Here is a 27,928-nt window from a genome sequence, read left to right on the forward strand (position 1 = left end):
TCAGTGAGACCCTGTTTCAAAATAAAGAATAAAAAGTAGGGCTGGGAATGTAGCTCTGAGGTAGAATCCCCTGGGTTCCATCACCAGTACTGAAAAAAAAAAAATAATAATTCACCTTGGCTTTCAATGTAATTATTTCTCTGGTGCTATTAGTTGGAATTATTAGAGATTAGTAACAAATGGCTGTATAGGAGCACAAGTTATAAGATCCATTGGCTTTGTTCCCAGCTTCTCCATGTTTTAAGGCATAACCCACTCTGGCCAGGAGTGTTGCCAGGAAACTTGTTAATATTTAGGGCTTTTAGTTTTGATTCAGGTAATATTTATTAGACCCTATAAGAGAAAGGCCTTTAAATACAGGAAAATCATTTTGTTTCCTAAGAATGGCAAAATTACTAAGTCTTTTATTGTTCTTTGGTGTATTTTTATTTCTTTTTTATTGGTGCATTGTAGTCATACATCTTAATGGAATACAAGATGGTAGAGACATATATGCACACATCACTCATTTAGTGGTGTATTCTTACTCCTTTGAATTAGAATTTTTGTTTCCCCCAAAAATGTATTCAATATAGTGTTATAGAAAAGTCCTGATTTCAGTCCTAGTTTTATTACTAACTACATGTATAACCTAGAACAAGTCACTTCTATGAACCAATACTTTTTTCTATATATAAATGAGAATTTTATACAAAAAAAATTCTGAAATCCTTTCTAGTTCTACTAAAATTTTCCTAGTGTTAAAGCATTAGGGTTAGAAGGGATTGTGGAAAAAACAAGAGTTTGAAAATAAGGTTCGACGCTGACAGTATTTTAATATGCCATTTCTGTCCTTAGGTTTAGTGCCATACAATGTGCAGCTGCAGTCCCCAGGCCTCCCAGAGAGTCCTCATCTTCCAGAACGTTTGAGCAGTCAAATCCTGAGGCATCAAGCGAGACACAAGCGAATAATGAGCTGACCACCAATGGGCATGGCCCGCCTGCCTCCAAACAGGCTTCCCAGCAGCCCAAAGGAATTATGGGAATGTTTGCCTCCAAAGCTGCGGCTAAAGCCCAAGAGGCCAACAAGGAAACAAAAATAGAGACTAAAGAAGTCACAAATGTAAGTCTTTAAAGAGGCCTTTATTATGGTGCAGAATTGGTATCTAGGAAAGCATTTAATAGTTTTTTTTGGTAGTTTTATTATATCAAATTCTGACGTTCAATTTTGATTTCTTTTACTTTAGTTTGAACCCTTTAATACTTGATATTCTCATCTGAAATTCTCCTTTTTTTTTTTTTTTTTTTTGGTAATACATCTCACTAAGCTTTGGATTCTCTTTTTATAATATGGTAATAATGCCTACCCTGTATATATCATTAAGATTTTTTTTTGTCAAGCATGGTGGTTCATGCTTATAATCCCAGTACTTGGGAGGCGGACACAGGAGGAGTGCAGGTTCACAGCCGCCTCAGCTGCTTAGGCCCTCTGCAACTTAGTGAGACCCTGTTTCAAAATAAATAATAATAATAAATAGGGCCGAGGGTTTAGCTTGGAGGTAGAATGCCCCTGGGCTCAATCCCCAGTAGAGAAAAAAAAAAAAAAAAAAAAGGTGTATTCATTCGAGTCACTCTCCATGCCAGTCTGGTATGGAGCTGTACCTATCCTCTGTATTTCTATCTTTTAATTAACTTTGTTAAATCTTAAAAAAAAAAAAAAAAAAAAAGATTGTATTGAGACCCAATTGAAATAATACATGTGAAAACACCTGAAAAAATGATGACATTTAAGAAACTATAGTAGCAAGTATACTTTTGAGAATATCTTATATTCTCTGCTTTGCCATATATACCTTCCTGTCTAGTATAGTTAGTGTTCTTCTGTTTTATGCATCGCTTATCTATTTTCATTATTTTCTTCCCTTTGTTTTATTGTTTAGTCATCTGAATTATATCAAGCATTGATTTAAGAAAAATATTAAAATACTATTTTAGAAATCTAGAAAAGTATAAATATTGTTACTACTATTATTATCATCATTATCATTTTCAAGCTTCTATTTGAGAAAAGAAGAGGGGTAAAGGGAAACACAGACATTTATTGAATTCATGTTGTGTGCCAGTAGTCTGACCTTTGTTTAAATCTTATTATCCAGGCATAGTGGTACATGCCTATAATTCCAGTACTTGGGAAGCTAAAACAGGAGGATCATAGGTTCAAGGATGGCCTCAGCAAGTAGTAAGACTCCCATCAACATAGTGAGACCTTGTTTCAAAAATAAAAATAAAATAGAGCTGGAGATGGAGCTTGGAGGTGGAATGCCCATGGGTTCGCAGCTTCGAGGTAGAATGCCCATGGGTTCAATCCCAGTACCACAAAAAAATAAGAAATGTTATCTATTCACTTTGGATCTTACCATTCTTATTTTTTACGTGGTAAAACTGAAGGCATAAGTAATTTGCATGGAGATCATATTGCTATTAAATGGTAGAAGCACGATTCAGATTCATTTCTGTGTGTGTGTGTGTGTGTTTTACTAGAAATTAAGCCCCAAGGCATTCTACCCTCTGAGCTAGATCCTAGCCCTCTTTTACTCCTTTTTTTTTTTTTTTTTTTTTTTTGTGGTACTGGGGTTCCTGGAAGCCCTACTACCTCCGGGCTACACTCCCAGACCTATTTTTACATTTTTTTATTTGGAAACAGGGTCTCCTAAGCCAGCGCGCGCGGCTGGCTTCGAACCTGCGCGGTCCTCCTGTCTCTGCCTCCCAAGTGCGGGGATTACAAGCGTGCGCCACCACGCCCGGCTTTTTACTCTTTATTTTGAAACAGGGTCTCACTAAGTTGCTGAGGCTGGCCTCGGACCTGCAATCCTCCTCAGCCTCACAAGTACTGGGATTATAAGCGTGTGCCACCACGCCCAGCTTTTTATTTTTATTTTGAAACAGGGTCTCACTAGGCTGATGAGAGTCTCACTACCTGCTGAGGCTGGCCTTGGACCTTCAATCTTCCTGTCTCAGCTTCCTGAGCACTGGATTATAGGCAGGCGCCACCACACCCAGCTCCGGATCCACTTCTGATGATTAACATTTTAATAATTTGTCTGCCTCCATCGTGTTCCATACTGCCTATGATCCTTTTTAATCCTGTTAATCTAAATTGTTTTAAAATGTGCTCAAGAAAAATGTAGACATACCCATGAACAATAATTTCATAAGAACTATAGGAAACAAAGCTTTGGGAATTAGCATCAAACACCGTCTGGTCAGGATTACTGTTATGGATTCGTTTTATGGCTACACATCTTTACATGCCTGTATAGAGACTGTACTATCAGGACAGCATGCTTTTATTGAAGAGATTGTTCACGACCATGCTCCTCTGAGCGCAGCATACACTAGTCGGGCAGCCGCGAGACAGGAGGAGACGGCAGGTGTACAGCCAGCCTCAGCAACTTAGACCCTGTTTCAAAATAAAAAGGGCGGAGGCGTAGTTCAGAGGTAAAATGCCCCTGGATTCCACCCCCAGTACCAAAACAAACAAAAGAAAAAAAGAACATCCTGAACATTAGGGCAGAAGTCAGTGTGTGTTTCCTTTCCTCTGCTCCTAGGCATCTTCAGCAGGTAGCAAAGCAGCAGCGAAAGGGAGCATCATGAGCAACTTCTTTGGGAAAGCCGCGCTGAGTAAGTATTTTACTTTGCTTTGACTAATAAGTGAGTACTAATTTACAAACGTGTACATGAGAAAGCCTCCTTGTCTGTGTTGTCCATCCAAGCATTCCTGCTTCCTAACATAAATTTGCATTGTATTAACCAGTATATCGATGAAGTAGCCAACTGGCCCAGTGAGCTTTCTGGGTGAGTTAGGCTCAGTTGAGGTCTCGTAGAGGGTAGTTTACTATTGGTACTTCCTGCCTTGAAAATAGAATGAGATCATTGCTTCACAGGGCTTTTGAGAAATGGTCTTTAAAACCAAAGGGGGAGGCGTCCTGGTTCCGAGCACAGTGTCATGGTCAGTTTCATGGAGGTGGCTTCGTTCCGCCTCCTGTCCTAAGAGGCTACAGAGACAGATCTTTTGCGCTTTCTTAGTTATTTTTGCAGTTTACTCACAGTAATGAATGAAACCTCAGTGTGAATTAGAAGAGCCCAGGTAATAATGGTCATTTAAAAATATTTTTTAGAAAGTAATAAAATTCCTTTTATTTAGAAAATATATTTAAGTAACTCCATCTTATGGAAAGAACCAGTAGTCACATATTTTTAGATATCTCATATCACGTACATATCTCCTGAGGGTATGTGGCAGAATACCAAGAAGAATGCAGCAACCACAGAATAATTATGGCACACTTTCTTGGAGCCTCGCTTTTACAAAGATTTTGCAGGGAAGCATTTTGATACGTGCCTGTGCAAGCAAAGTTAGTCTGAATTCTGCTGATGATGGTCAGATTGGTGGCCAAAGGAGGGATTGGGGCAGTAACATTTTATTTGCTATGAAAGTTGTCAAAGAAGAACTTGTTTTATTTTATTTTATTTTTTTTTGTGGTGGTACTGAGCATTGAACCCTGAGCATTCTACCATTGAGTTAACCACTGGCCCTGGCCTTTTTCTTTTTTTTAAACAGGGTCCCATAGTTACTACATACTGACTTCAAACCTGTAATCCTCCTGTCTCAGTCTCCCAAGTACTTAGATGGAAGGCATGTATCACCATGTTCAGCCGAATAACATTTTTGTTCAGAATGTGTATAGAAAATTTAGTACTTTCAGCCAGGTGTGGTGGCACATGCTTGTAATCCCAGCATTCAGGAGGATCGCAATTCATGGACAGCCTCAGCTACTTAGTGAGGCCCTTCATAACTCAGTGAGACCGTGTTTCAAAAACATAAGACTAAAAAATAGGGTTGGGGGTGTAGGTTGGAGGTACAATACCCCTGGGTTCTATCCTATCCTCAGTCCTGGAAAGGAAGGAAGGAAGGAAGGAAGGAAGGAAGGAAGGAAGGAAGGAAGGAAGGAAGGAAAGAAAATTTGATACTTCACATCATACTTTGAGGTTGAGAAGCACAGCTGTATTATTGAAGGCAGGAAGCAAAAGAAGGCATCTGCTTCTGTGAAAACAACATGCTGATGTCATAGGTCCTCGGCCATTACCCACACAGACCTATGATTTGGCAATTTTGATGAGATTCAGGGGTTGTCTGTTGTTTCGTATATGTTTATAAACTTAAGAACAAGTGAACCGGGTGTGGTATTGCACACCTATAATCCTAGTGCTTGGAAGGTTGAGATAGGATGATCAAAGATTGAAGCCAGCCTGGGCAACTTGGCAAGATCTTGTTTCAAAGTAAAAAGTGCCAAGAGTGTAGCTTGGGGGTAGAACACTCCTGGACGCAATTCCCAGTACAACAACAACAACAACAAAAAACCCCACAAGTGAATTTGTAAAGTGTTATTTTGTTACTACATTGCAGTGATCATAGTGGGGTTCAGTATGATAAAAACATACTGCACACACCCCTTTGTGTATTTCCGTCCACATCCCCCTGCTCCTACACAAGCTAGTGAGATGGATAGTAACACCTTCACATGTAGCCATGGTATTATGTAAACTATTTCCTCTTTCAGTCCTCCCTCTTCCCCTCCTTAACTCTCTCCCCTAACCCATTTCAACTACTCTATATTATGATCCCTCTGTCTGCATTAAAGTCTCTTATGAGCTGGGTGTGGTGGCACAGACATAATCCCAGTACTCCAGAGGCTGAGACAGGAGGTTCACAAGTTCATGACCAGCCTCAGCTACTTAGTGAGGCCCTCTGCGACTTAGTGAGACCTTGTTTCAAATTAAAGAATAAAAAATAAGGCAGGGGGTGGGGCATAGAGGTACAGTGCCCCTCGGTTCAATCACCAATTCCACAAATAAATAAATAAATACTCCTGTTTCCTGTGCTTTCTAGCTTCCACATGTAAAAGAAAACATAACACTCTTGACTTCTTGAGACCAACTAATTTTACTTGCCGTAGTACACAACAGTTCCATCCATTTTTCTGCAAATAACATAATTTTGTTCTTTATGGCTGAGCAGATATTCCGTGTGTATATATGACCATGTTTTCTTTCTCCATTCATCTATTGGCAGACACCTGGGTTGGAACCATAATTTGGCTTTTGTGAATTCTGTTGCTATAAAAATAGATATCTTTCTTAAATTACTATTTTAAAAATATATACGATCAGCTAGACAGCTGGGCGTGGTGGTGCACGCTTGTTATTCCAGCATTTGGGAGGCTGAGGGGCATGATTGCAGGTTCGCTGACAGCCACAGCTACTACTTAGTGAGACCTTTTGCAACTCAGTAAGACCCTATTTCAAAATAAAGAATAAAAAAATAGGGCTAGTGGGTGTGGTGGCGCACGCTTGTAATCCCAGGGCTTGGGAGGCTGAGACAGGAAGATTGCACAGGTTCGAAGCCAGCCTCAGCTACTTAGTGAGGCTCTCAGCAACTGAGTGAGACCCTGTTTCCAAATAAAATATAAAAAAATAGGTCTGGGAGTATAGCCTGGAGGTAGAAAGCCCCTGGGTTCCACCCCCATTACCACCAAAAAAAAAAAAAATAGGGCTGGGGGAGTAACTCAGAGGTAGAATGCCACTGGATTTCACCCCCAGTACTGCAAAAAAAAAAAAAAAAAGCTAGGTATAGTAGCACATTCCTGTCATTCCAGGACTTAGAAGGCTAAGACAAGAAGATCGCAAGTTCAAGACCAGCAGCAATGAATAAAAACCCTGCCTCAAAATTTAAAAAAATGAAAAGGGCTGGGACTATAGCCCAGTAGGAGAGCAACTCTTGGTTTCAATCCTTAGCACCACATACACAAGAAAAGATATGTAAATATTTTCTGGTTGTAAAAAAGAAAACAAAAAAACTGCACACATCCCTTTACCCCATTACGCAGAAGTATAGACTTGTTTAGCAAATACTGATTAAGCACCTACTATGTACTCGATACTGTTAAGCACTGGTGGTATAATAGAAAAAAGAAATAAGATCCCTAAGGCAGGTGTGGCTCACACCTGTAATCCCAGTACTTGGGACATTGAAGGAGGATCGCAAGTTCAAGGGCAGCCTCAGCAAGTAGTGAGACTCTCGGCAACCTAGTGAGACCCCGTTTCAAAATAAAAATTAAAAATGGGCTGGGAAGTATAGCTCAGAGGTAGAATGTCCCTGGGATCAATCTCCAGTAACACGCACACGCACACGCACACGCACGCACACTCCTGCCCTTCTATTGAGAGATACTGACAAATGAACATATAGAAAAAATAAGATAGTTAATAGGTTGTAATTACTAGGCAGATGTTATGATACATATAATAGAAGGGGAGGGAAAACCAGGACCAAACAAAAAAATCATTCATGTAATGAAAACAATCACTTACAAAGCTGATTTACTTAACAGATGCTTCCCAGGTCTGAATGTTCAGGATAAAGTTACTGTTTTTTTATTTTTACTTGACACATGACAAGATCATTGTAATGAAAATGAAATTGGCTGAGATGAGCTCAGTGTGGAGAACCATTTAAAGTTAGTGCCAAACAGTAACAAGTGTTGGCAAGGATGTGGAGAAATCGAACATTCATGCGTTGCTGTGGGGAATTTAAAATGGTATACATACTTTGAAAATGGTGTGGCAGTACTTCCAAAAAGTAAGCATACAAGCCAAATGTGGTGGCACATGCATGCAATCCCAGTACTTGGGAGGCTGAGACTGGAGGATTGCAGGCTTGAGGCCAACCTCAACAACTTAGCAAAACCCTCAGCAACTTAGTGGGACCCTGTCTCAAAAAACAAAATAGGGTAAATACCCCAGAGTTCAGCCTCCTGTAACAACAACAGCAATTTAGATTTACCCAGGGATTTTATTCCTAGTTATCTACTCAACTGAATTAAAACTATATTTTTATAACCCTAGTACTTGGGAGGTTGAGACGGGAGGATTGCGGGTGTGAGGACAGCCTCAGCAACCTAGCAAGACTGCTGTTTTAAAACAAAAAATATAAAAGGGTCTCACTGAATTGCTGAGGCTGGCCTCTAACCTGCAATTCTCCTGACTCAGCCTTACCAGTACTGGGATTGTAAAGCCTGGCCACCATGTTTAGCTTCTAATTATACTTTATGACTTTGCTTGTAACGTGCTATCACTGAATATAGTACAAAGGCTAGATTATATCCTCCCAGATTCTCAGATGGCAAGGCCATCTTGTTTGCATTTCTTGGTTTTCTGCACAATGGTTGTTTTTCAACTTGATAGGGAAATGGGCCAGGGCTCTGAGGAGTTAAACTGACTTAGGGTTCTATCTTGCCTTTTACCTTTTCTGTTGTCTTGGGTGACTCAATCTCACATACTGTTTGTTTATTTATTTTTTTAATCTTTATGAGAGTCTTGTAAATATCCCAATTTTTGCAGAGAAAAAATGACTTTTAGATAAATTAAAAACCAAAATAGTTTCTGAATTTTATCGTTCAGCTAATAGTGAGCAAATAAGCATATCCAGACATTTAACAGAGAATATAGTAGCAATAGAAAAGGTCTTGCTACAAAGTCTGTGGTCAAGCATCTTTTAATCTCTGTAACTCTTAGTTTTCCAGAGTTGCGTCTGTTTTTCTTAGGTGTGGCCCTGACTGTAGCTCGGTGTGGGGACTGTGCCATAAGGAAAGATTAGCAGGAAGGAGAGGGAGCGGTGTCTCCTGAGCAGACCCGAGCTCCACTGGGCCGGGGACTGCTCCTGTCCTTCGCCCTTGCTCCTGACATGTTCCTGGCATGTAGAGGACTGTCCAGAGAGTGATGGGGTTATATATCGTCTACTGTACTTTATTTGTAGATAAACTTAAAGGCAATTTGGATTCAGAACAAGCAGTAAAAGAAGAAAAAATAGTGGAGCCACCTCCAGTGTCTGTCACTGAACCAAAGCTGCCAACTCCTGCGGACCTGAAGAAACCGAGCAAGAAAGCAGAGCCTGTTAAGATGCTGCAGAAGGGGAAAAAATGGTAGGAAAATGTTGTCACCTGGGAGGGAAGAGTGCCTGCTGGGGGTGAGAAGGTCTGTTTGGGCTTCCTGACAGCAGGCAGTTTGTAATTAAGACCTGAACCCCACAGAACGCAGCAGATACAGCTGTACAGCCAAGGAAGAGAGAAGCCGCTCGCTTACCTAGTGAAATGGACTGTCGATGCGGGTGGTTTGGATGGTTTGGGGCCCGGAGCCACAGTTTTTTGTCCTGGTTGACCTAAATCGATCATCCTTTTCCCTCGCTCACTTTGAAACTTGAGGACATGGCACAAGCGTGAGGGCCTACGTGTGCGCACGCATGTGTGCATGGGTTGCATTTCAGTTGCCAAGTGAAAGGTTACTGTTTCCAGTCAAATTTAAGAGAAAAAGTTCTTTGTTTTCTTTTTATATCAATGAGTTTATTTTTCAAGTGGTAAAATGTAATTAGAAAAGAAAATAAAAAGCACACAAGCTGTTAAAAATGGATCCAGGAATTTGAGACACTACCTCATAGTTGGTAGGAATTAGTCTGTTGAAGGAAATTCTAAAGGACACTGTCAGCACTGATAGGCTCACAAAGACCTGACTTTTGTGGCAAAGTTGGGGTAACTAGTAGAAAATATCATTGAAATGGTAAGGCTCTGTCTAGTGGACCTTGCCTCCTAGAAATACATGACATAGACGGATTAAATTGTCTCCAGCCGTGCGTGTAATGCTTGCTGTTGGGGGTTATGCCAGGGATGTATTTGGTCTTTTACTACTAAATATGTTAAATGTAAATTTTTTAATAGAGGCCCTTTGCCAGATTGAGAAAGTTCTTTTTCTAGCTTGCTGAGAGGTTTTATCATGAATAGGTATCAAATTTTAACAAATAGTTTTTTAATGTTTATTGAAATGTCCATATGGCATTTCTCTATGTGTTGAATTGCTCTGATTGATCTTAAACTATGAAGCCAAGATTGCATTCCTAGGATAAACCTTGCTTGGCCATTATGGATTAGCCTATTTGTATATTGCTGGATTCAATTTATTAATATTGCACTAGGGATCATTTTGCCTTTCTTTATGATGACTGTAGGTAAATTATTTTCTGGTAATATCTTTACCACATTTTAGTATCAAAGTTGTAATTTTATAAAATTAATGAGAGAAATTTCTTCTGGTTTCTAGAGAAGTTTGTTAAGATTCCTTTCTTCTTTCCTTTCTTTCTTTGTACTAGGGCTGCACCCAGGGGTATACTACCTCTGAACGACACTCCCAATTCTTTTTACTTACTGTTTTGAAACAGTGTCTTGCTAAGTTGCTAAGGCTAGCCTTGAATCTATGATTTTTCTATCTCAGTGTCCCAAATACTGGGATTGCAGATATGCACTGTCATGCCTGGTGTAGATTTTTCTTTCTTAAATGTTTGATAAAATTCTAAGTATGGATTTTCTTTTTCATAGGAAGGGTTTTTTTAATTTTTATTGTGAATTTGGTTTCTTCAAATAGTTATTCAAATGTTCTAGTTGTTCTTGGATCAATTTTGAGTAAGGTTTGTTTTTAAAGGAATTTATTTTCCCTAAATTGTTACGTTTATTGGCACAAAGTTTATAATACAGCCTTGTTATTTTGTGTATTAGAATTTGTAGTTATCACTAAAAGATTCCTTCATTGTTTCATTCCTGATTGGAAAGAAATGCTTTCTTGTTTTATCAAAGGTTTATTAATCTTTTCCCCTAAAATAACAATTTTTGGCTTTGTTAATTTCCTACCACATTAATTTCTGTTCCTTATTATTTCCTGTTACGTACTTTGGGTGTGGTTTATTCTGTTTCTAACTCAAGGTATAAAGAAAAGTTGACATTTAAAAATATATTTGTCTGCCGGGCGTGGTGGCGCACGCTTGTAATCCCCGCGCTTGGGAGGCAGAGACAGGAGGATCGCGCAGGTTCGAAGCCAGCCGCGGGTGCTGGCTTAGGAGACCCTGTTTCCAAATAAAAATGTAAAAATAGGTCTGGGAGTGTAGCCCGGAGGTAGAAGGGCTTCCAGGAACCCCAGTACCACCAAAAAAAAAAAATATATATATATATATATATTTGTCTGTAACACATATTAAGCCCTGAATACATTATTTGCTGATTGAGTACTGTGTGTGGAGTATCCAGAGAAACAAAGTAATGTCAAGAGATAAGAGTCTAGGTTTTTTGTTATATTGTGAGAATCATCTTATGGTCTTCTGTCTATGCCTTTGTTCATGTTGTTCTTTTGTTTTTGTTTTCTTTAAAATATGTGTCTCCTCTTTTACCTGATGAGCATCTACTTAACTTTTAAAGTTTCCAAGTAACCGTTATAGCCTATAACATTTATGTCCATTAAAGGTTATCCTGTAGGCCGGGCGTGGTAGCACACGCTTGTAATACCCGTGCTTGGGAGGCTGAGACAGGAGGATCGCACAGGTTCGAAGCCAGCCTCAGCTACTTAGTGAGGCTCTCAGCATCTTAGTGAGACCCTGTTTCAAAAAAAAAAAAAAAAAAAAAAATATATATATATATATATATATATATATATATATATATATATATATAAAATAGGTCTGGGAGTATAGCCCAGAGGTAGAAAGCCTCTGGGTTCCACCCCCAGTACCACCAAAAAAAAAAAAAAGTTATCCTGCATTATAGCTAGTAGTGTTGGCCAGAGCTTCTTGACAACAATATTTCCTTTCTGATCTTTGTATCCTTATTGTTTAACAAAAATCTTTATGTAGAGATAGCAGTTGCTCATTTAATGTTTGCTGAATTATTGAAAGGCCAGTAGGGGAGGCAAAAAGGGCCTGAGAAAAATTCTTGACAAAAATTCTGGTTGTAGTGTCCAGTGGTCTGTAGGGAGCTGGAGGAATTCTTTATTCTGGTAACCTGTGGAGAGACCACGTTGTAGTGAGTTAGCAGCATGTCCTTAAAATGCATCCTTCTTATTAGTCTACTCTGATCGTCTTTTCTACACTCTGAAATTAAGACTGCGAATTACATAGCAAGACTCAGAGGAGCTGTATGGATACTTTCATCTTTGCTCTGTGTCACATATTTAATTTATTCCTGGATGGCAACAGGGGGAAGAGAGCTGAGTTATCTGATGATGAAACAAAGGAAACTGAAAGCATGAAGAAAAAGAGGAGAAGAATCAGACTTCCTCAGTCAGATAGCAGCAGTGAAGATGAAGGTGGGCATTACTGTTAATTTCCTGCTGAGGAGATCAGTTCTTATTATGACCCTTAAAAAGCTAAGAAAGTAACTTCTTCTGGGTCAGGAGAGTGGTAATCGGAGTGTTGAACAGACATAGCATTTGTTTCTGTTTGAAATCTACTTTAGCCTTTTAATCACACCAGGATCTTCAGACGGTTTCCCAAAGTACCCAACAAAAAAGCGAAAGTGGAAATACTATTATTGTACAGTGTTTAAGACAGTTTTCGCTCTTTGTTTTTAAGAAGAAAGAGTAGTTTTTGGGCTACCTCCATGTGAATCTTTTAAAAATTGTGATACTCCAGTCATTAAGGGTATTGGTATTCCACACCACTCGAGTAAAGTTGTGATGAAGCCGCAAGAATTGACAGTGTCATTTTTGACAGAACCTGTGGACCCTTCTAGTTTTAGGCTGTGGACAATGTTGTAACAAAAGCAGCCGAATAAAGGCAAGAATCTGGCCCAAGAAATAAATGAAGATTGAACCCAGGGGCATTCTATCTCTGAGCTATACCCCAAGCCCTTTTTTAAAATTTTGAAACGGTTTCACTAAGTAACTCAGGCTCTCTTTGAACCTGCAGTCCCCATCTCAGCCTCCCAAGTACTGGGATTACAGGTGTAATCAGAGCCACCACTCCTGACTTTAACATACTTTTAAAAAGAATACCAGATGTTCTTAAGAGCCAGGATCTCATCCCAAATTATGTAAAATATATCAAAGAGAAACAGGCTAAAGAGAGAGCAGCCTGGTGAATAGACACATGCTAGACACCACCACCTCGGGAGGCACACTTCTGTGGACAGGGGTGAAAGGCTGTGTGGTTCTTCATGAATTCTTGGCATGCTGTGTAGAAACCATTTGGGTATGAGGAATCGGTACCACTTACAGGCACATAGAAAAATACAAATACCTGATACTGAAGGGGATTAAAAAAAGAGTGCAAAAAGGAACCTACTGAGCTGTCAAAGTACAAAACTAAAAGTGTAAGACTCTACTCTTACTGCAGACTGCTGTTAGAAGAATTTAAAATGTTAGGAAGGGTGGTATCCCCAAAGGGATACCAACTCAGTTTGTGTAAGCGAGTGAAAAAATAGGCTATATATGCAGATGTATGTAATGCAAATGAACAGACTTGAAAAATGGCACCAGGAAATTGAGTCATTCTGTGATTTACTGTCGTGCCATGGTGGCTTTAGAGTCTGTCCTTCCTGGGTAGTGTTAGGGATGATGCCTCTGGTGTCCTGTGAGAGGAGCAGTGCCCTTCAGGACTCTTGTTTCGTGGCTCTATGAAAGGAGTAGGGGCACCAGGCATGTTGGCGCACGCTTGTAATCCTCGCGCTTGGGAGGCTGAGACAGGATGGAGCACAATTTCGAAGCTGGCCTGAGCTACTTAGTGAGGCTCTCAGCAACTTAGTGAGACTCTGTTTCCAAATAAAATATAAAAGAAATAGGGCTGGGGGTGTAGCCTGGAGGTAGAAAGCCCCTTGGTTCCACTCCACATTACTAAAAAAAAAAAAAAAAAAAAGTGGGGTAGGGTGTTTTGAGCATCTCATATGGGTAGTTGCTATGTTTCACTTCTTGTTATTTATCAAAACACTTCAATCAAGGTTACTGACAGGAAGATTCACAAGAATGGGAATGAAATGAAGACCATTAGGAAACTTTCTTTTTTATTCTTTATTTTGAAATAGGGTCACAACTAAGTTGTGGAGAGCCTCACTAAGTAGCTGAGGCTGTCCAAGAACCAAGATCACCCTATCTCAGCCTTCCAAATGCTGGGGTTTCAAGCATGTGCCACCCCGCCCAGCCTCCAGAAACTTTCTAACCAGTTAAGAATTGAAGTGCAGACAGTTCCATGCAATCACATGGGAAAATAATTACAGAGTAAATTTAGTAATATGTACATATTGGAATAATCTCTCCTAATTCCAGTTAGGAAAAAAAGTTGAAAAGATTCTGCAAAAGAATTTGAAGCCATTGCATGCCTGTAATCCCTGTATTTGGGAGGCTGAGACAAAGGATTTCAGGTTTGGGGACAGCCTCAGCAAGTAGTGAGACTCACAAAAACCTGGAGAGACCTTGTTTCAAAATAAAATTGGACAGGAGGACCGGGCCTGGTGGCACACACTTGTAATCCCCATGCTTGGAAGTTGGAGACAGGAGGATCGCGCAGGTTCGAAGCCAGCCTCAGTGGCTTAAGAGACTCTGTTTCCAAATAAAAATATAAAAAACAATAGGTGTCTGGGAGTGTAGCCCAGAGGTAGAAGGGTTTCAAGAAACCCTAGTACCCCCTCCCCCCCCCAAAAAAAAAATTGGACAGGAGGTAAAGCTCAAAGGTAGAATGCCTCTGGGTTCAATCCCCAGCACCACACACACACACACACACACACACACACACACACACACACACATAAAAGATAAAATTAAGACTTGGGAATATAGCTCAGGGAGAGAACACTTGCTTAGTATGTGTGAAGCCCTGGATTTGATTCCCATCACCACGGGGGAAAGAAAAGGTAAACTAGATACTTTAGTATTAGTGAAAACTCAGTTCTAAATTGAAGCATGACTGTGGTTGATTGAGGACCATTACATACTTCTGAAATATTCTCCATAGTTCTGCTCCACAGCCCACAAAAAATAATAATGCCCTTGGTAATTAGAAATATGAGTGGTGTTATTTGGTTTGGAAAGAAGTGTAACAAAATGTGGGCAGCCTAGGAGCTCACTAGGTTAGGTGAGCATCCTACGATCACATGATGGAGAGCAGAGGAGGCGCTCCGATTTTTTCCCTGGCAAAGATAATTTTTGACATCTGACTAAGTTTATAAACCTCTGCCAATTTATTTTTAAGTTTCTTTGTCTCAAAGCCAGTGGGATTTTACTTTAAACCTTTACACAGTCTCTAACTTACTGTTGTTTTATTTATGTTACACACTGATTACGTGGTGTCAGTGCAATCTGCTGTCTTAAGCAAGTTGTTGGTCCTGGAGCATCAGGAATCAAATAAATGCCAGGACTTTGGAGTCAGACGCCCCTGAACTGAAATCTTCCCTGGCCACTCGCTGCGGCTCTGAAGATGACTTCTTCAGTTCCTTGTTTCTCTCTGAGATGGGAATGTGTAGGCTTCTTTTGAACATCAAGTCAGGTGATGTTTCAGAAGGGCCAAAACAGTGGTTGACTCCTCGTCAGCTTTTTTTCCTGCCCTGCTCTTCCTGTTGAGGGGTTCAGTAAGTGTTCAGCAGTGGGAAATGCACTTGGAAGAACTTCCTCTCAGAAATTTTCTTCACCTGCATAATTGGAATTCTCTCCCCAATGGGCTATTTTTCCTTCACCCTACAGAGTCCTAAGCACCTATAATATTTCCATATACTCTTTGTAAAGTAGAAAAAGGCCAGACCCACACACACACAAAAAAAATTAACATTAATGTCTAAGGCCGGGCGTGGTGGCGCACGCTTTTAATCCCAACATTTGGGAGGCTGAGACAGGAGGATCATGTACAGCCTCAGCTACTTAGGCCCTTCGCAACTCAATGAAACCCTGCTTCAAAATAAAAGAATAGAAAATAAGACAGGGGACGCCGGGCGTGGTGGCATACGCTTGTAATCCCCGCACTTGGGAGGCGGAGGCAGGAGGATCGTGCAAGTTCGAAGCCAGCCGCGCTGGCTTAAGAGACCCTGTTTCCAAATTTAAAAAAATAAAATAGGTCTGGGAGTGTAGCCCGGAGGTAGAAGGGCTTCCAGGAACCCCAGTACCACCAAAAAAAAAAAAAAAAAAAAAAAAAAAATATATATATATATATATATATATATATATATATATATATACACACACACACACACACACACGGATATGGTAGGGGGTGTAGCTCGGAGGCACAGTGCCCCTGTGTTCCGTCCCTAGTGCTGCAAATCTACTATGCTGGGAAGAATTAGAGTTTTTGGTACTGGGGATTGAACCAGGGCATTCTACCCCTAGCCTTTTTCGTATGTTTTTTGTTTTGAGTCAAGGTCTCACTAGTTTGCTTTGAGTCTTGCTACATTGCTGACACTGCCCTCGAACCTACAGTTCTTCAGCTCAGCCTCTCAAGTTCTGGGATTACGGGCATGTATCACCACACCCAGCTAGAAATAGAGTTTTTTTTTTTTTTTTTTTTTGTGGTACTGGGGTTCCTGGAAGCCCTTCTACCTCTGGGCTACACTCCCATACCTATTTTTACATTTTTACTTGGAAACAGGGTCTCCTAAGCCAGCGCGCACGGCTGGCTTCGAACCTGCGTGATCCTCCTGTCTCTGCCTCCCAAGCGCGGGGATTACAAGCGTGCGCCACCACGCCCGGCTAGAAATAGAGTTTTAAAGGATATGTTTAAGTGTTTGTTAACATTTTCAGTCCTTGCAAGTTGCTTTCATGGAAAATATTAAGCATGTAGAGCTGGGCGTGGTGGCTCACGCTTGTAATCCCAGCGTTCAGGAGGCTGAGACAGGAGGATTGCAGTTCGAGGACAGTTTCAGCTACTTGGGCCCTCTGCAACTCAGACCCTGTTTCAAAAAATATAGAATAAGAGCTGGGCGTGGTGGCGCACACTTGTAATCCCTGCGCTTGGGAGGCTGAGACAGGAGGATCGCACAGGTTCGAAGCCAGCCTCAGCTACTTAGTGAGGCTTTCACAACTTAGTGAGACCCTGTTTCCAAATAAAATATAAAAAAGGTCTGGGAGTATAGCCCGGAGGTAGAAAGCCTCTGGGTTCCACCCCCAGTAACACCCCCCCAAAAATATATATATATTTTATTATATTTTTTTTATTATCTATCTATATATATATAATAAAAAATAGGGCTGGGGGTGTAGCTTGGAGGTAGAATGTCCTTGGGTTTCATCCCCAGTACTGCAAAGAAAGAAGAGAGAGAGAGAGGAAGAGAGAGAGAGAGAGAAAGAGAGAGAGAGAGAGAAAGAAAAAATGTTAAGCAAATGGAAACCTTTTTTTTTTTTTTAAAGGTAAGAGTAGGTATTCTATTTTATATATATTTGTGTGTGTTTGTGTGTATAGTACTGGGGATTGAACCCAGGGGCATTCTCCCTCCGACCCACACCTCCAGCCCCATTTTGTTTTTAATTTTGAAACATGGTCTCACTAAGTTGCCAGCGGCAAGAGGGTGCTAAGTTTCTGGCACTGATTGCAAACCTATGATCCTCCTGTCTTAGCTTCCCAAATACTGGGATTACAGGCATGCGCCACCACACCCTGCTAGGGGTAGGTATTTTAAAAAGTATTGAGTCCTAGGAAGCTGTGAATGCTTTCCAGGAATTCTAATTACCCATCTTTGCCAGAGGATTCTTGACAAACAAGTGATTCTATTGCCAGATCCCTGAAATTAGTTTTACCACAGTTCTTATTCTGCCTTAACAAAAGTTGCTTTCCTGGGATAAATGATGCTTCACTGCTTGATTATCTTTCATCTGAAAGAGATGCAGATTTGCTATAAATACATTGAAAATACACAAGTGCATTAAACATTTCATATGATTATGTCACTAAATATGTGTTGAGTCAGAATGCTTGGCTTGATGGTAAAGACCGACATTCTGTTTTATTCTAGTATACAAATGTGGGCAAGTTTTTTTTTTTAATTTCTTTCAAACCTCAGTTGTATAAAACAAATAATAGTGATTCATGTGATTAATATGAATAAATGATTAATGTTTGTAAAATCTAGAATATTTTCGTTTTCTCTGTCCTTAAAATATTTTTATAGTTTAAACAAAGTTGTAGATATACACAATTTTAAAAGTCAGAAGAAATGGAAGTTTTGTAACTGTAATCTCTACCTCTGAATCATCTAGTTGATGGATCCTTTTCTCCTCAGCTTTCTCCTGTCTGCCTTCCATCCCCCAGGAATTTGTTGCAATGTCTTCTTCTCAGGGGCTCTTGATGACCCCTGTCTCTTCCCTGCTATGGGGGATTATAATGTTCCTCTCTGGGGATGTGTGGAAGGAGAGGGGGGGAGTATGTGCTGAGTCTTCCTTCACTTGGATGCACCTCGTCCCAAAGTTAGTTCAGTAAGTGATTAATTTTCTTTATGTTAAAAACATTTTTGCTCTGTGGTCAGTGCCAGGGGAATTGTGGCTCCCCTGCCTCTTTGGAGCCTGGAGTCTAAAGGTCAATGTGGGTAAACAGCTGATGCAGTGTGGCAAGAGGGGTCTGAGCGGGTGCTGCTGGGACTGAGTGTTTACCTTGGTGAAGTCCAGTGGTTGCAGAACTGGAAATAGAATAAGAACACCTAACTTTATTGCCGTGAGCACTCGCAATGCCTTTTTGGCTTCCTTTCTGCCTACATGTTCATGTGGCCTCTTATAGCACATCTGCCATCCTGGCCCAGCTCTCTTAACAGCTCTTCCTTTAAAACAGCGGGCGCTTGGTTTGGGGGTGTGACGCCTCTCTTGCTTGAGTCCCGTCATACGCTAGCCTCCCAGAGCTGGGTTAATGGGAGCTGGACCGCTTTCTTTTATGTTTCTGTCTCTTGTTTCCCAGAACTTACAAGTGTTGGGGCCCGTTTCATACTCGAAGTGTGTGATTTATTGTTTCATTCTGGCTCTTGTTCTGCTTCAGCTCTTTAGGTCATTTGGCCTTGAACCCTCCACTCATAATTTTTAGCACTGACCTAATCAGTTGGGAGAATTTCAGGTCCAAGACTTGTGCTAAGAATTTGAATGCTGCCAGGAGATTGAGGGAGCAGGTGAGGCTCGGCAGCTCCCAGCCCCTGACCAGCAGTTCTTTGTGGTGATGAGGCAGTAGGTCAGCTGAGGACTTCCATTTCTCTTCCAATCGGCCTTACACTAGAACCACTATTTATTTAACTGTGGAGAAATGATGGAATCCCTCTTTTGTACTTTCTTTTCAGGTAATGCCATTTTCATAGCATTATTTCTTTCCTGAAAGTGTTTTTTCCTGTTCCTCTTGTATGGTGGAGCAAGCCTCATAAGTGGAATAATCAGTAGAAATAGTTCTCATCTAAAATATTGAGCAGGTCTTAGTTGTTTAGAGCTTCATTTGTGATCATTTTAAAGATGATGTCTCCCCCCCAAAGTTGGTGTTTTCAATATCAACTGGAAATTTTCAGTCTAACAAACATCTCAGGCAACTGAAAGTAATCCTTAGATCACAAAGACTCTGGCGTAGAGCATTTGATACAATCTGTAGGTTGTTTTCACTTACTTGAGACTGAGAAAAAAATGTCTAGTCCTGACTCATGAGGCAGCATGGATAATTGGATCTAGGAAGGCTGTTGAATCAGACTGACTTGGATTTAATGCCTCCTTTCTTTGTTATAAGCTGTGTGACTGTGTCAAGTGAAGGAACTTCTTGAAACCTCTGTTTACTCAACTGTAAAGTATGTGACTAATATCTGTCTTTTAGGATGGTTGTGAGGATAAAGTAAAATATATGACACATGGTTGGTAATCAGTAGATCAGCAGCAGCTTCATTCCCTGACTTAACTACAAAAACATTTAGCAAAGATGATCTCTAAGGTACTTTCAGCCCTAATAATTCACGTATGTGTGTTTGTCTCTGTGTATATCTGTGTGTGTGTGTGTGTGTGTGTGTGTGTGTGTGTATAGTACTAGAGATTGAACCCAGGGTCATTCTACCTCTGAGCTATACCTCCAGCCCTATATTATATTTTTGAAACAGGGTCTCTCTAGGTTGATGAGATTCTCTCTGCCCCCTGAGTTTATCTTTGAACCGGCAGTCCTTGTCTCTCAGCCTCCCAAATTACTGGGATTACAGGCATGTGCTACCATGCCCAGATTCTAATAATCCTTGGTTCTTTGATTTTAGTTGTATAAAGTTCCTGTGTGTTTTAAAAATGTAACTGTAAAGTTTTTGGTTGTCATATGCTGCTTATAGAGTGTCCTTTGCCGGACACAGCAGTTCAGAGATGCCAGCAGAGAAGGCATTGTATACCAGCTAAAGCTTGTGGTTCTCCTATCTAAACTTATTCCATTATTTCAGTCTTCCCAGACTCTCCCGGGGCTTATGAAGTTGAGTCACCGTCCCCACCTCCTCCTGTATCTCCACCTCCAGATCCAGCACCGAAGTCTGAGCCTGAGCCTGCTGTGAAGGTAAATCTTTCTATGGGGCTCCTGTCCCATGTGTTCCGGTTGTCTGAGCACCACAGTTACTCTGCCGAGTCATTTCTCTTGTTGGAGCCGTCACAGGTGCCAGTAGGTGGCTCTTGTCTCATTCTGTTCCCTATGGGTTAACCATTCCCTCTCTCCTCATCTGAGACATCTCCTTGCAGTGCAGTTTCAGGAGGTGACAGCAGGAGCCTTTGTGTTTTTCATGGCCTGCAGCACCAGGGCTCCTTCGCTACACAACTCCTGTCAAAAGTGTGCGAAAAGAGATCCTGTCTCCATTAGACCTATGTTGAAAGACAAAAGAGAAGGAAGACCTCATGAGCATCTGTTGCTCTTCAGAAGCTCTTCACGGAAAGGGCTGTGTGGGAAAAGCTGGCAGCAGTGGGGGAGATAGAGTTTCCAGTGCTCTTCAGCTATGTCTTGTGCATCTACTGGTGTAGATAATGAGGTGTTGAGAGAAGGGTACAGACCGGTTTTCTCTTTTCTTTGTGGCTGTTTTTCTAATTCATTATGTTAAGACTCATCTCTAAGTCTTGCACTGATCTTGTCATTAGCTGAAGAGAAGATGAAATTAAAGAGACCGGTGAAGAGTGATAGGAAAGTGACATTAGTAACACTCGTTTCATACTAAATAGACGGGTGCAATGTTGAGATGCCATGGCTACCATAGCAAGTATATGTGGCAAAGGGCATTTACTGAGAACCCCCTGCTGTTGTGTGGGGGCCATTCCTGCGTGCTCCTGTAATACTGTCCTAGCCCTCCATTAAGGCCCGTAGGCAGAATATTGCAGTGGTCTGCTTTCCTTGTCTGTCTCCACTAAAGTCCCTGTCCACTTTATCTTTTTAACCATGGTATCTGGGTGACCCAACAAAAGCGTGTTGATGGACTGAATACAGCTCTTTACATGCTATTTTCCTTTTGATAAGCAGTGAAAGATCAAGCCTGTACACGGGGTGAGCAGGACTTTTCTGTGTGGTGGGATTGGTCACCTTAAAAAGTAGCGTTTCTCTTTTAACTTTCATCATCATGAAATATTGGTGGTGGTGGTTACAGATTAAAAAGGTGGTTTTTTTTTTTTTTTTTTTGTCCTTGAGGTTTCATAGGTCAACTTAACATTGTATCCTCTGATCTTCCAGAGCTCAAGTGGCGAAAACAAAAGAAAACGAAGACGTGTGCTGAAATCTAAAACCTTCATGGATAATGAAGGCTGCATAGGTAAGAGAAAATTGGGACTCCAAATGCAGAGATAGAGTTATAACCAAAAAGAGGCTCTAAAGCCCCACGCCTCAAACCCACACGCACCTGTGGCTGATGCTGCTTGTCTGTGGCCCTCACTCACAGCAGCCGGGGAGAGAGAACTCTGGCTGTAGCCAGAATACCTGAGTTCTTGTTTAGTCCATACACCATAAAAATAAGCACTGCCATCTTGGTTGTCTCTAATGGGGAGTTTCTTGGTCTGTGGAATGGAGGAAAAATATCTGTTTTGCTTAAATATATGGTTGCTAAGATTCAGTTAAGGTAATTATCTGAAACCATGTTCAAGATGGAAATCATGGTGTGAAGTTAGAATGATATGAATTTGTGTGGTGGAAGGAAGTTCCTCAGATGGTTAGCCTCCCGAGAGAGCGTGGAGAGTCCTCTCTGGTCCCATTTGCTCTTAGAGGGGCCTGGCTGGCCTACAGGGCTTCCTTAGGTTCCCCCTTGTAAGCCATGTTAGTAAAAGCATGTGTGAAGGCCTGGGCTTCAAGTCACTGGCTGATTCTTTAGCCGTTTTTTTTCTTCTTCCACCCTTGCCACAGAAAGACCAGACCTCCTTGGGGCTTTTACCTGAGGCCTCATGAGATGCCCAGATCCTAACACTGCTTTGGGTGTAGGAGGAGTTTGGGATTTAGGCTCAGAAGCCTCTTGTTTGTGTGCCTGTAATTGTTCTGTCTTCTTTCTGTAGCACCTGCCGCAGCTCGTATCTCTTAGAGCTTTTTTCCTCCTTTTTGGTTTTTCTTATCTAGGTCAAATTTCTGTCTTAAAAAGGTTGGCTCTGAAGAGTCAACCTCCCCTAGGCAGGATGCTTATTAAAACTAGTGAAGACATTCTGTCTGTTGTGTACCCCATCCCATTATTGCCCACTTCCATTCCTCTGAAAAGGCCCCTGCCATTTCAATTGTAACACATGATTAAGGAATAAAATTTCTGACATGTGGAAATTCTGTCTTTTCATGCCAAATTTCCTGTGGGCCTATGAAGTCTGGACTTTGAGTGGGAATGTATTTTGTGACCGTTTTTGTTGTTGTTTTGGTTTGGTTTTTTGCTTTCAGTAATCTAATATAATTTGTTTTTAAGACGATGGTTTGGACATTGGTGGTAATATTCATATTTTCTGTTGGGCTTCGTGTTCTCCCCTCCCCTTTTTAATTCAAAGAGGACAAAAGCATCAGAGCCAGCTTTTTCCTCCTCCTCTGCCCTAGAAGAAAAAAGTAAAAGATGATCTTAATCAGAGTTCACTAGGAATTTGTGGCTAATTACTTACTGCTTTGCTCAAAACACCATTTTGGCCAGGTGTGGGATGTAGACTTTTTTACACTCCTGTCTTCAGACAAGACTATTAAGAGCCTTGGACACAGCAAAGAACTGTGCCCACATAACACTTTCTCATAAGGCTTTTCGTCCAAGCTCAACCTAATGAATCTTGGCTCTGGTTAGCAACAAAGGAGCCCCGCTCTCTTCCCTCTGCTCAGCCTGTTCCGAGTGTGCCAGCACTGGGGGCGCGCTCTGTCTCATGCTGGGTCGTAGTTTGGCTGTGGCCTTAAAAAGTGAACCTTTCTTTTTCTGTGAGTTTTTTACAGCAGGGACTGGGGAGTTGGGCCCAAGATGTTTGAACTTCTGGGCAAAGGGTGGATGTCTAAGAGCAAAACAGTTGAGTGGAAAAGAAATCTGATGTTACCTACACACACCAGGCTCTTTGTGATGGCAAACAAGAAAAGTGGCATGCTGTTCAGGCAAAACATTTAGGATTTTTAAATTGAAAATTTTTATTTATTTTTTATTTTTTTGGTGGTACTGGGGTTCCTGGAAGCCCTTCTACCTCCGGGCTACACTCCCAGCAGACCTGTTTTTATGTTTTTATTTGGAAACAGGGTCTCTTTTAAGCCAGCAAGGCTGGCTTCGAACCTGCGTGATCCTCTTGTCTCTACCTCCCAAGCACAGGGATTACAAGCATGCGCCACCACACCGCTAAATTGAAATTTTTAAGTTGTAGTTTGAAGTGGTTGCAGCTTTCCATATAGAAACTGTTTAAGAAATGTTGTCAGTGCCACTCTGGCTAGCTGTTAACTCCCCTAAGCAATGTATGACACAAGATTGGCAATGAGATAGCCAGTGGTTTCCTTAAAACGCAATGAAATAGGAGCTTATTGATGCTGAAATAAGTTACAGATATACTGCCATTTGAATACAGAATATAGTTTACAAAGTAGCAAAGGCGTATACCACCAAATACTTGCCTAAGACCATTAGTTACATCCCTTCACCTGAAGGTGCAGTGTTATCCCCATTTAACAGTGGGGGACCAACACTGATTCACAGTGTCACCCCCCAGAGCAGTAATATCAGTACCATTTGGGAACGTGTTAAAAAAGCAAGTGTGCGGGTCTTACCCCAGACCCATTTAATCTGAAACTTTGGATATAGAATCTAGCAATCCGACTGGGGGATGGTGGCACATACTTGTAATTCCCAGTACTTGGGAGGCTGAGACAGGAGGATCACAGGTTCACGGCCAGCCTCAGGTACTTAGTGACGCCCTCCAAAGCTTAGTGAGACCCTATTTCAAAATAAAGAGTAAAAAATGGGACTAGAAGTGTAGCTTGGAGGTAGAATGCCTGTGGATTCAGCCCCCAGTACCACACACACACACACACACACACGCAATATATGTCTTTTAACAGGATCTCCAAATGATTCTGATGCATATTAAGTTTGAGAGTATATACATGGCAGAGTAGGTATTAGGACATGTATTTAATTTCAAAGCCCATGTCTCTTAGGGTAAATTAACTAATATATTTATTAGAAAGAATCATTAATGCTGGGCATGGTGGGTGCATACCTGTAATCTCAGTACTTGGGAGGCTGAGATAGGAGAATCACAGGTTCAAGGACAGCTTTGGCAACATAGCAAGACTCTCAGCAACCTAGTAAGACTCTTGTTTCAAAACAAAAAAATAAGGACTAGGATGTGGCTCGGAGGTAGGATGCCTCTGGGTTCTGTTTCTAGTACCACAAGAAAGGGAGAGAGGGGAGGGAGGGAAAGGGAGAGAGATCAGTCACTGAGCTTGAAACCATCATCGTTCTTTAACAGAGGAAAATACCTTTCATTTTGCTTCTTTGAGCATTTATTATACATATACGGTTACCCTTTTCAGCTAGGAAAATAGGTTTTCCTTCCATAGCTGCAACCAACCAGAAGGGCTGAGAAAGAACCTAGATGGCCTTGCCGCTGTAGCTTCTCAAGTCGCAGGAAGGTGGCATCGTACTGGGTTTTGTGGTTGGTGTAATGCAGTGTATTGAAGAGAGACCCTCATCAATTCTGTGACGTGGTTGGAGATCAGTTTCTGCCTCTGCTCTTGGGGTTTTCTTATAATGAATGACTGCTCACTGATACAGATCTTTCCAAGTTTTCCCTGGGGAGGATTTGCTGAGATTTAATGGCAAAAGAAAAGGCAAATTATGCCTTTAGCTGAGAGAGTAAGAAAACTAGTAACTTTGTTTCTCATTTTATCACAGTTCTTTCTTAAACTATCAAGTGTGTCATCTGATAGAATTTGCTTGACATAGTTATTGTTGCGATATAGACACCTACTAAATCTTGGGTTAATTACTCAGAATGAAGAACTAAACAGTTGAGTACCAATGTCCAGTTCTCTGTCCTTAGGATGTGAAGAGAGTTGGTGACATCAGGATGGAACTGGTCAGGAGGGTCTAGGGTGGTTAGACAGGGTGGGGGCTCTGGTGGGCCAGCGAGTTAAGGTTAGGAAAACCAGTAGTGAAGATAGAGAGGAAGGGTGGGTCACAGAGATAGGACTCAAAGCCAGTCAAGGCATGGAGTTACAAGTTGGTGTTTGAGATTCAGACAGTTTCGATGTGGAGCTCAGTAAGTGAGCGAGCATAGACCAGAGCCCAAGGTAAAGGATTTGGGAAGTTGATGAAGGCCCATCTAATGGCAAAGAACATAGCCATGAGGAAGGAGGGAAAAGTGTTTGTTCTCAGCCCCACCTAGAGGCTCTGTGAGCTTGGGATGTGAATACTTCCTACCTAAGGCTAAATGTGATCTCCCAGTTAGAGAAAGAGTCAGTGGGATGTGAGCAAGGCATCTCATTCTCATGATAAATAATACACCTCTGCCCCCATTTTTTTCTTATTCTAGTGACTGAAAAAGTCTTTGAGAGTGAATCTTGCACAGATAGCGAAGAGGAGCTTAAATCGAAGATGTCCTCTGTGCACAGAGCTGCCCCTGCCATGACTGTGAAAAAGGAGCCCAAGGAGGAGCGAAAGGGCCCCAAGAAAGGGACTGCTGCCCTGGGCAAGGCCAACAGACAGGCGTCCATTACTGGCTTCTTCTCACGGAAATAAACTGCTCTTTCGGGCAGGTCAGAGACTTGGAGTGGTCAAGGGAAAAGACCAAGAAGTATAGGGCCTTTCACTTACTGTGTAAGTTCACCTGGCTCCACCTCACCTGTATCAAAAGACTGTTCTTCCATCTTGTGAGGTTTATGTTCTTTCTGGTTTTTAACCAAAAAAGAGTCACCTGGAAGCAGGAGGCAAAGAATATTTGAATAGCTGTTACCTTCTAATGACATTTTTAAAGCACAATCTTTGACTCATCTAGAAGAATTTACTCCAAAATCAATTGGGAACGGATTTCAGACTTATCCACTGTGCCCCACTCAACCTACACCCTGATCCCCCTGGGGCTCAGGGAGTGTTCTTGTTCCTCTGTATTCTATGAGCCCTTGTGGATGTTTTTAATCCCTGACTCTACTGGATGTGTTCACCATCCCCCTGCCCTCCTCTCTCATTACTACACTTCTGTCCCCTAACCTTATAAAGCGGGTTTCTGTCGATCTTTTAAGTCTTGGTTGAACTAAAAGCTGAAACAAAAGTCTTCCTGTAACTTCTTCCTCCATTATGTAGGACATCACCTGGCGACAGACCAAGACATCGCTGTGTTCTGCTCTTTCACTAAAGCCCTCTAGACCTCCGTGGGTAATTAGTGGTTAGGGAAAAGCCTCGGGCAGAGCACACATAGAAATGTAATGATGTCACAGCTCCACTAGAAACGACTTGCAGTCAGCACAGGTGACAGGCGAGGGTCCGTCACCTCACCCTGACACGGGGTACGCCGTGCACACTTTGTGGCTTTCCACGCTTTGCGCAGAGAGTAAAACCCATACACAGGGATGAAGACTAGAGAGGTGCTTCCTACAGGCAGTGTGCCATAGTCACATAGATTCTCTCCCTCTCAAAGAAATGTGATGTTCAGAAACAGTAATTTCTCAGGAAGTTAAAGAACTTAAGGCCTACCTTTATACACAGATGTTGCTCCTCTTTTCATATTTTCAACTCTCCCATTTGCCTAACGATACAGGCTTTCCAAGAAGAGACAAAAAGGCTGAGTCGTCAATAGGTCTAAATAGTAAATAAAATATTTTCCTTTGTACTTAATAGAAAGTTAATATTCCAGTAATAACTTTCAAGCAGTTTCCACTGTGTCTGAGCAGACAGAGAGATGAGTGGGCTGAGTGCCGTGGCTCTGACTGGACAGTGAGCTGTGGGGACGGGGACTCACCGCAGCAGACAGGAGATGCCTGACCTGCACCTCCCGCCTCAGCCTGGTGCATGTCGTAAGTGGTGCAATCGGCCGTCTGCTGTTGAAGGCTAGGCCTGTGGCTGACCTTGGGATTAACGCAGGCTCCTTTAGCAACCAAGCCTGGACTTCATTAAGACCAGAGGCTTAGGAGATGAGCCCTGGCATTTATGTCTAGAACTTGAGGAGGCGGAGGCTTTGTATAGCAAAGAGTGACGTACTTCCAAACCCTTTCTTTTTAGAATGAAAAAGAATGGAAAGCCTGGACTTAGGGGTTGACAGAAAACTTCTGGAGGAGAATCCCTTTTAGTTGGTTATTTTTGTCTTTGCCTGTAGTCCTTTTTCTAAATAGGAACAGAAAATTAAAAAGCAACAATCCAGTCTTTTTTTTTTTAATTGCTATGCTGGGATCTCTAATAAAACTGAATTTGAATTGGAAAAATCTGGTGCTGGTGGAAGTTCCATCTTTCAAGGGATAAAACAAGTCCTGTGACCTCTGCTCATCGTGCTGTCCAAACGCAGAGCTGCCTGTGAGGCCTCGTAAGTATCGAGTGGTGGCCTTTTCTTTTCTTTTTATACAGGACTCTACCGTGTTAGCCACATGAGTTAAATAAATTTGAGTTAAATAGAAAGTGCTTCAAACAGAATGTCTGATGAGTCTGTTATTTGATGAGCCAGCAATTATCAAAGC

The 27,928-nt window shown here is 41.5% G+C and overlaps 1 protein-coding gene across 1 annotated transcript in view; it reads left to right on the forward strand.

The window, feature by feature from the left end:
• Window positions 1-26,003, forward strand: part of POLD3 (DNA polymerase delta 3, accessory subunit) — a gene marked incomplete at both ends in the record, with an annotated part of 47,545 nt that extends 21,542 nt beyond the window's left edge. Inside the window, 7 exons of the mRNA XM_080698359.1 lie at window positions 838-1,102; window positions 3,588-3,660; window positions 8,855-9,020; window positions 12,107-12,216; window positions 20,253-20,362; window positions 21,515-21,593; window positions 25,798-26,003. Of these exons, the coding sequence (XP_080554485.1) occupies window positions 838-1,102; window positions 3,588-3,660; window positions 8,855-9,020; window positions 12,107-12,216; window positions 20,253-20,362; window positions 21,515-21,593; window positions 25,798-26,003 (1,009 nt within the window). The remainder of the gene's footprint in view (window positions 1-837; window positions 1,103-3,587; window positions 3,661-8,854; window positions 9,021-12,106; window positions 12,217-20,252; window positions 20,363-21,514; window positions 21,594-25,797) is intronic.
• Window positions 26,004-27,928: the final 1,925 nt, after the last annotated feature.

This window comes from Muscardinus avellanarius, assembly GCF_963383645.1.
Source record: "Muscardinus avellanarius genome assembly, chromosome: 1".
Lineage (NCBI taxonomy): Eukaryota > Metazoa > Chordata > Mammalia > Rodentia > Gliridae > Muscardinus > Muscardinus avellanarius.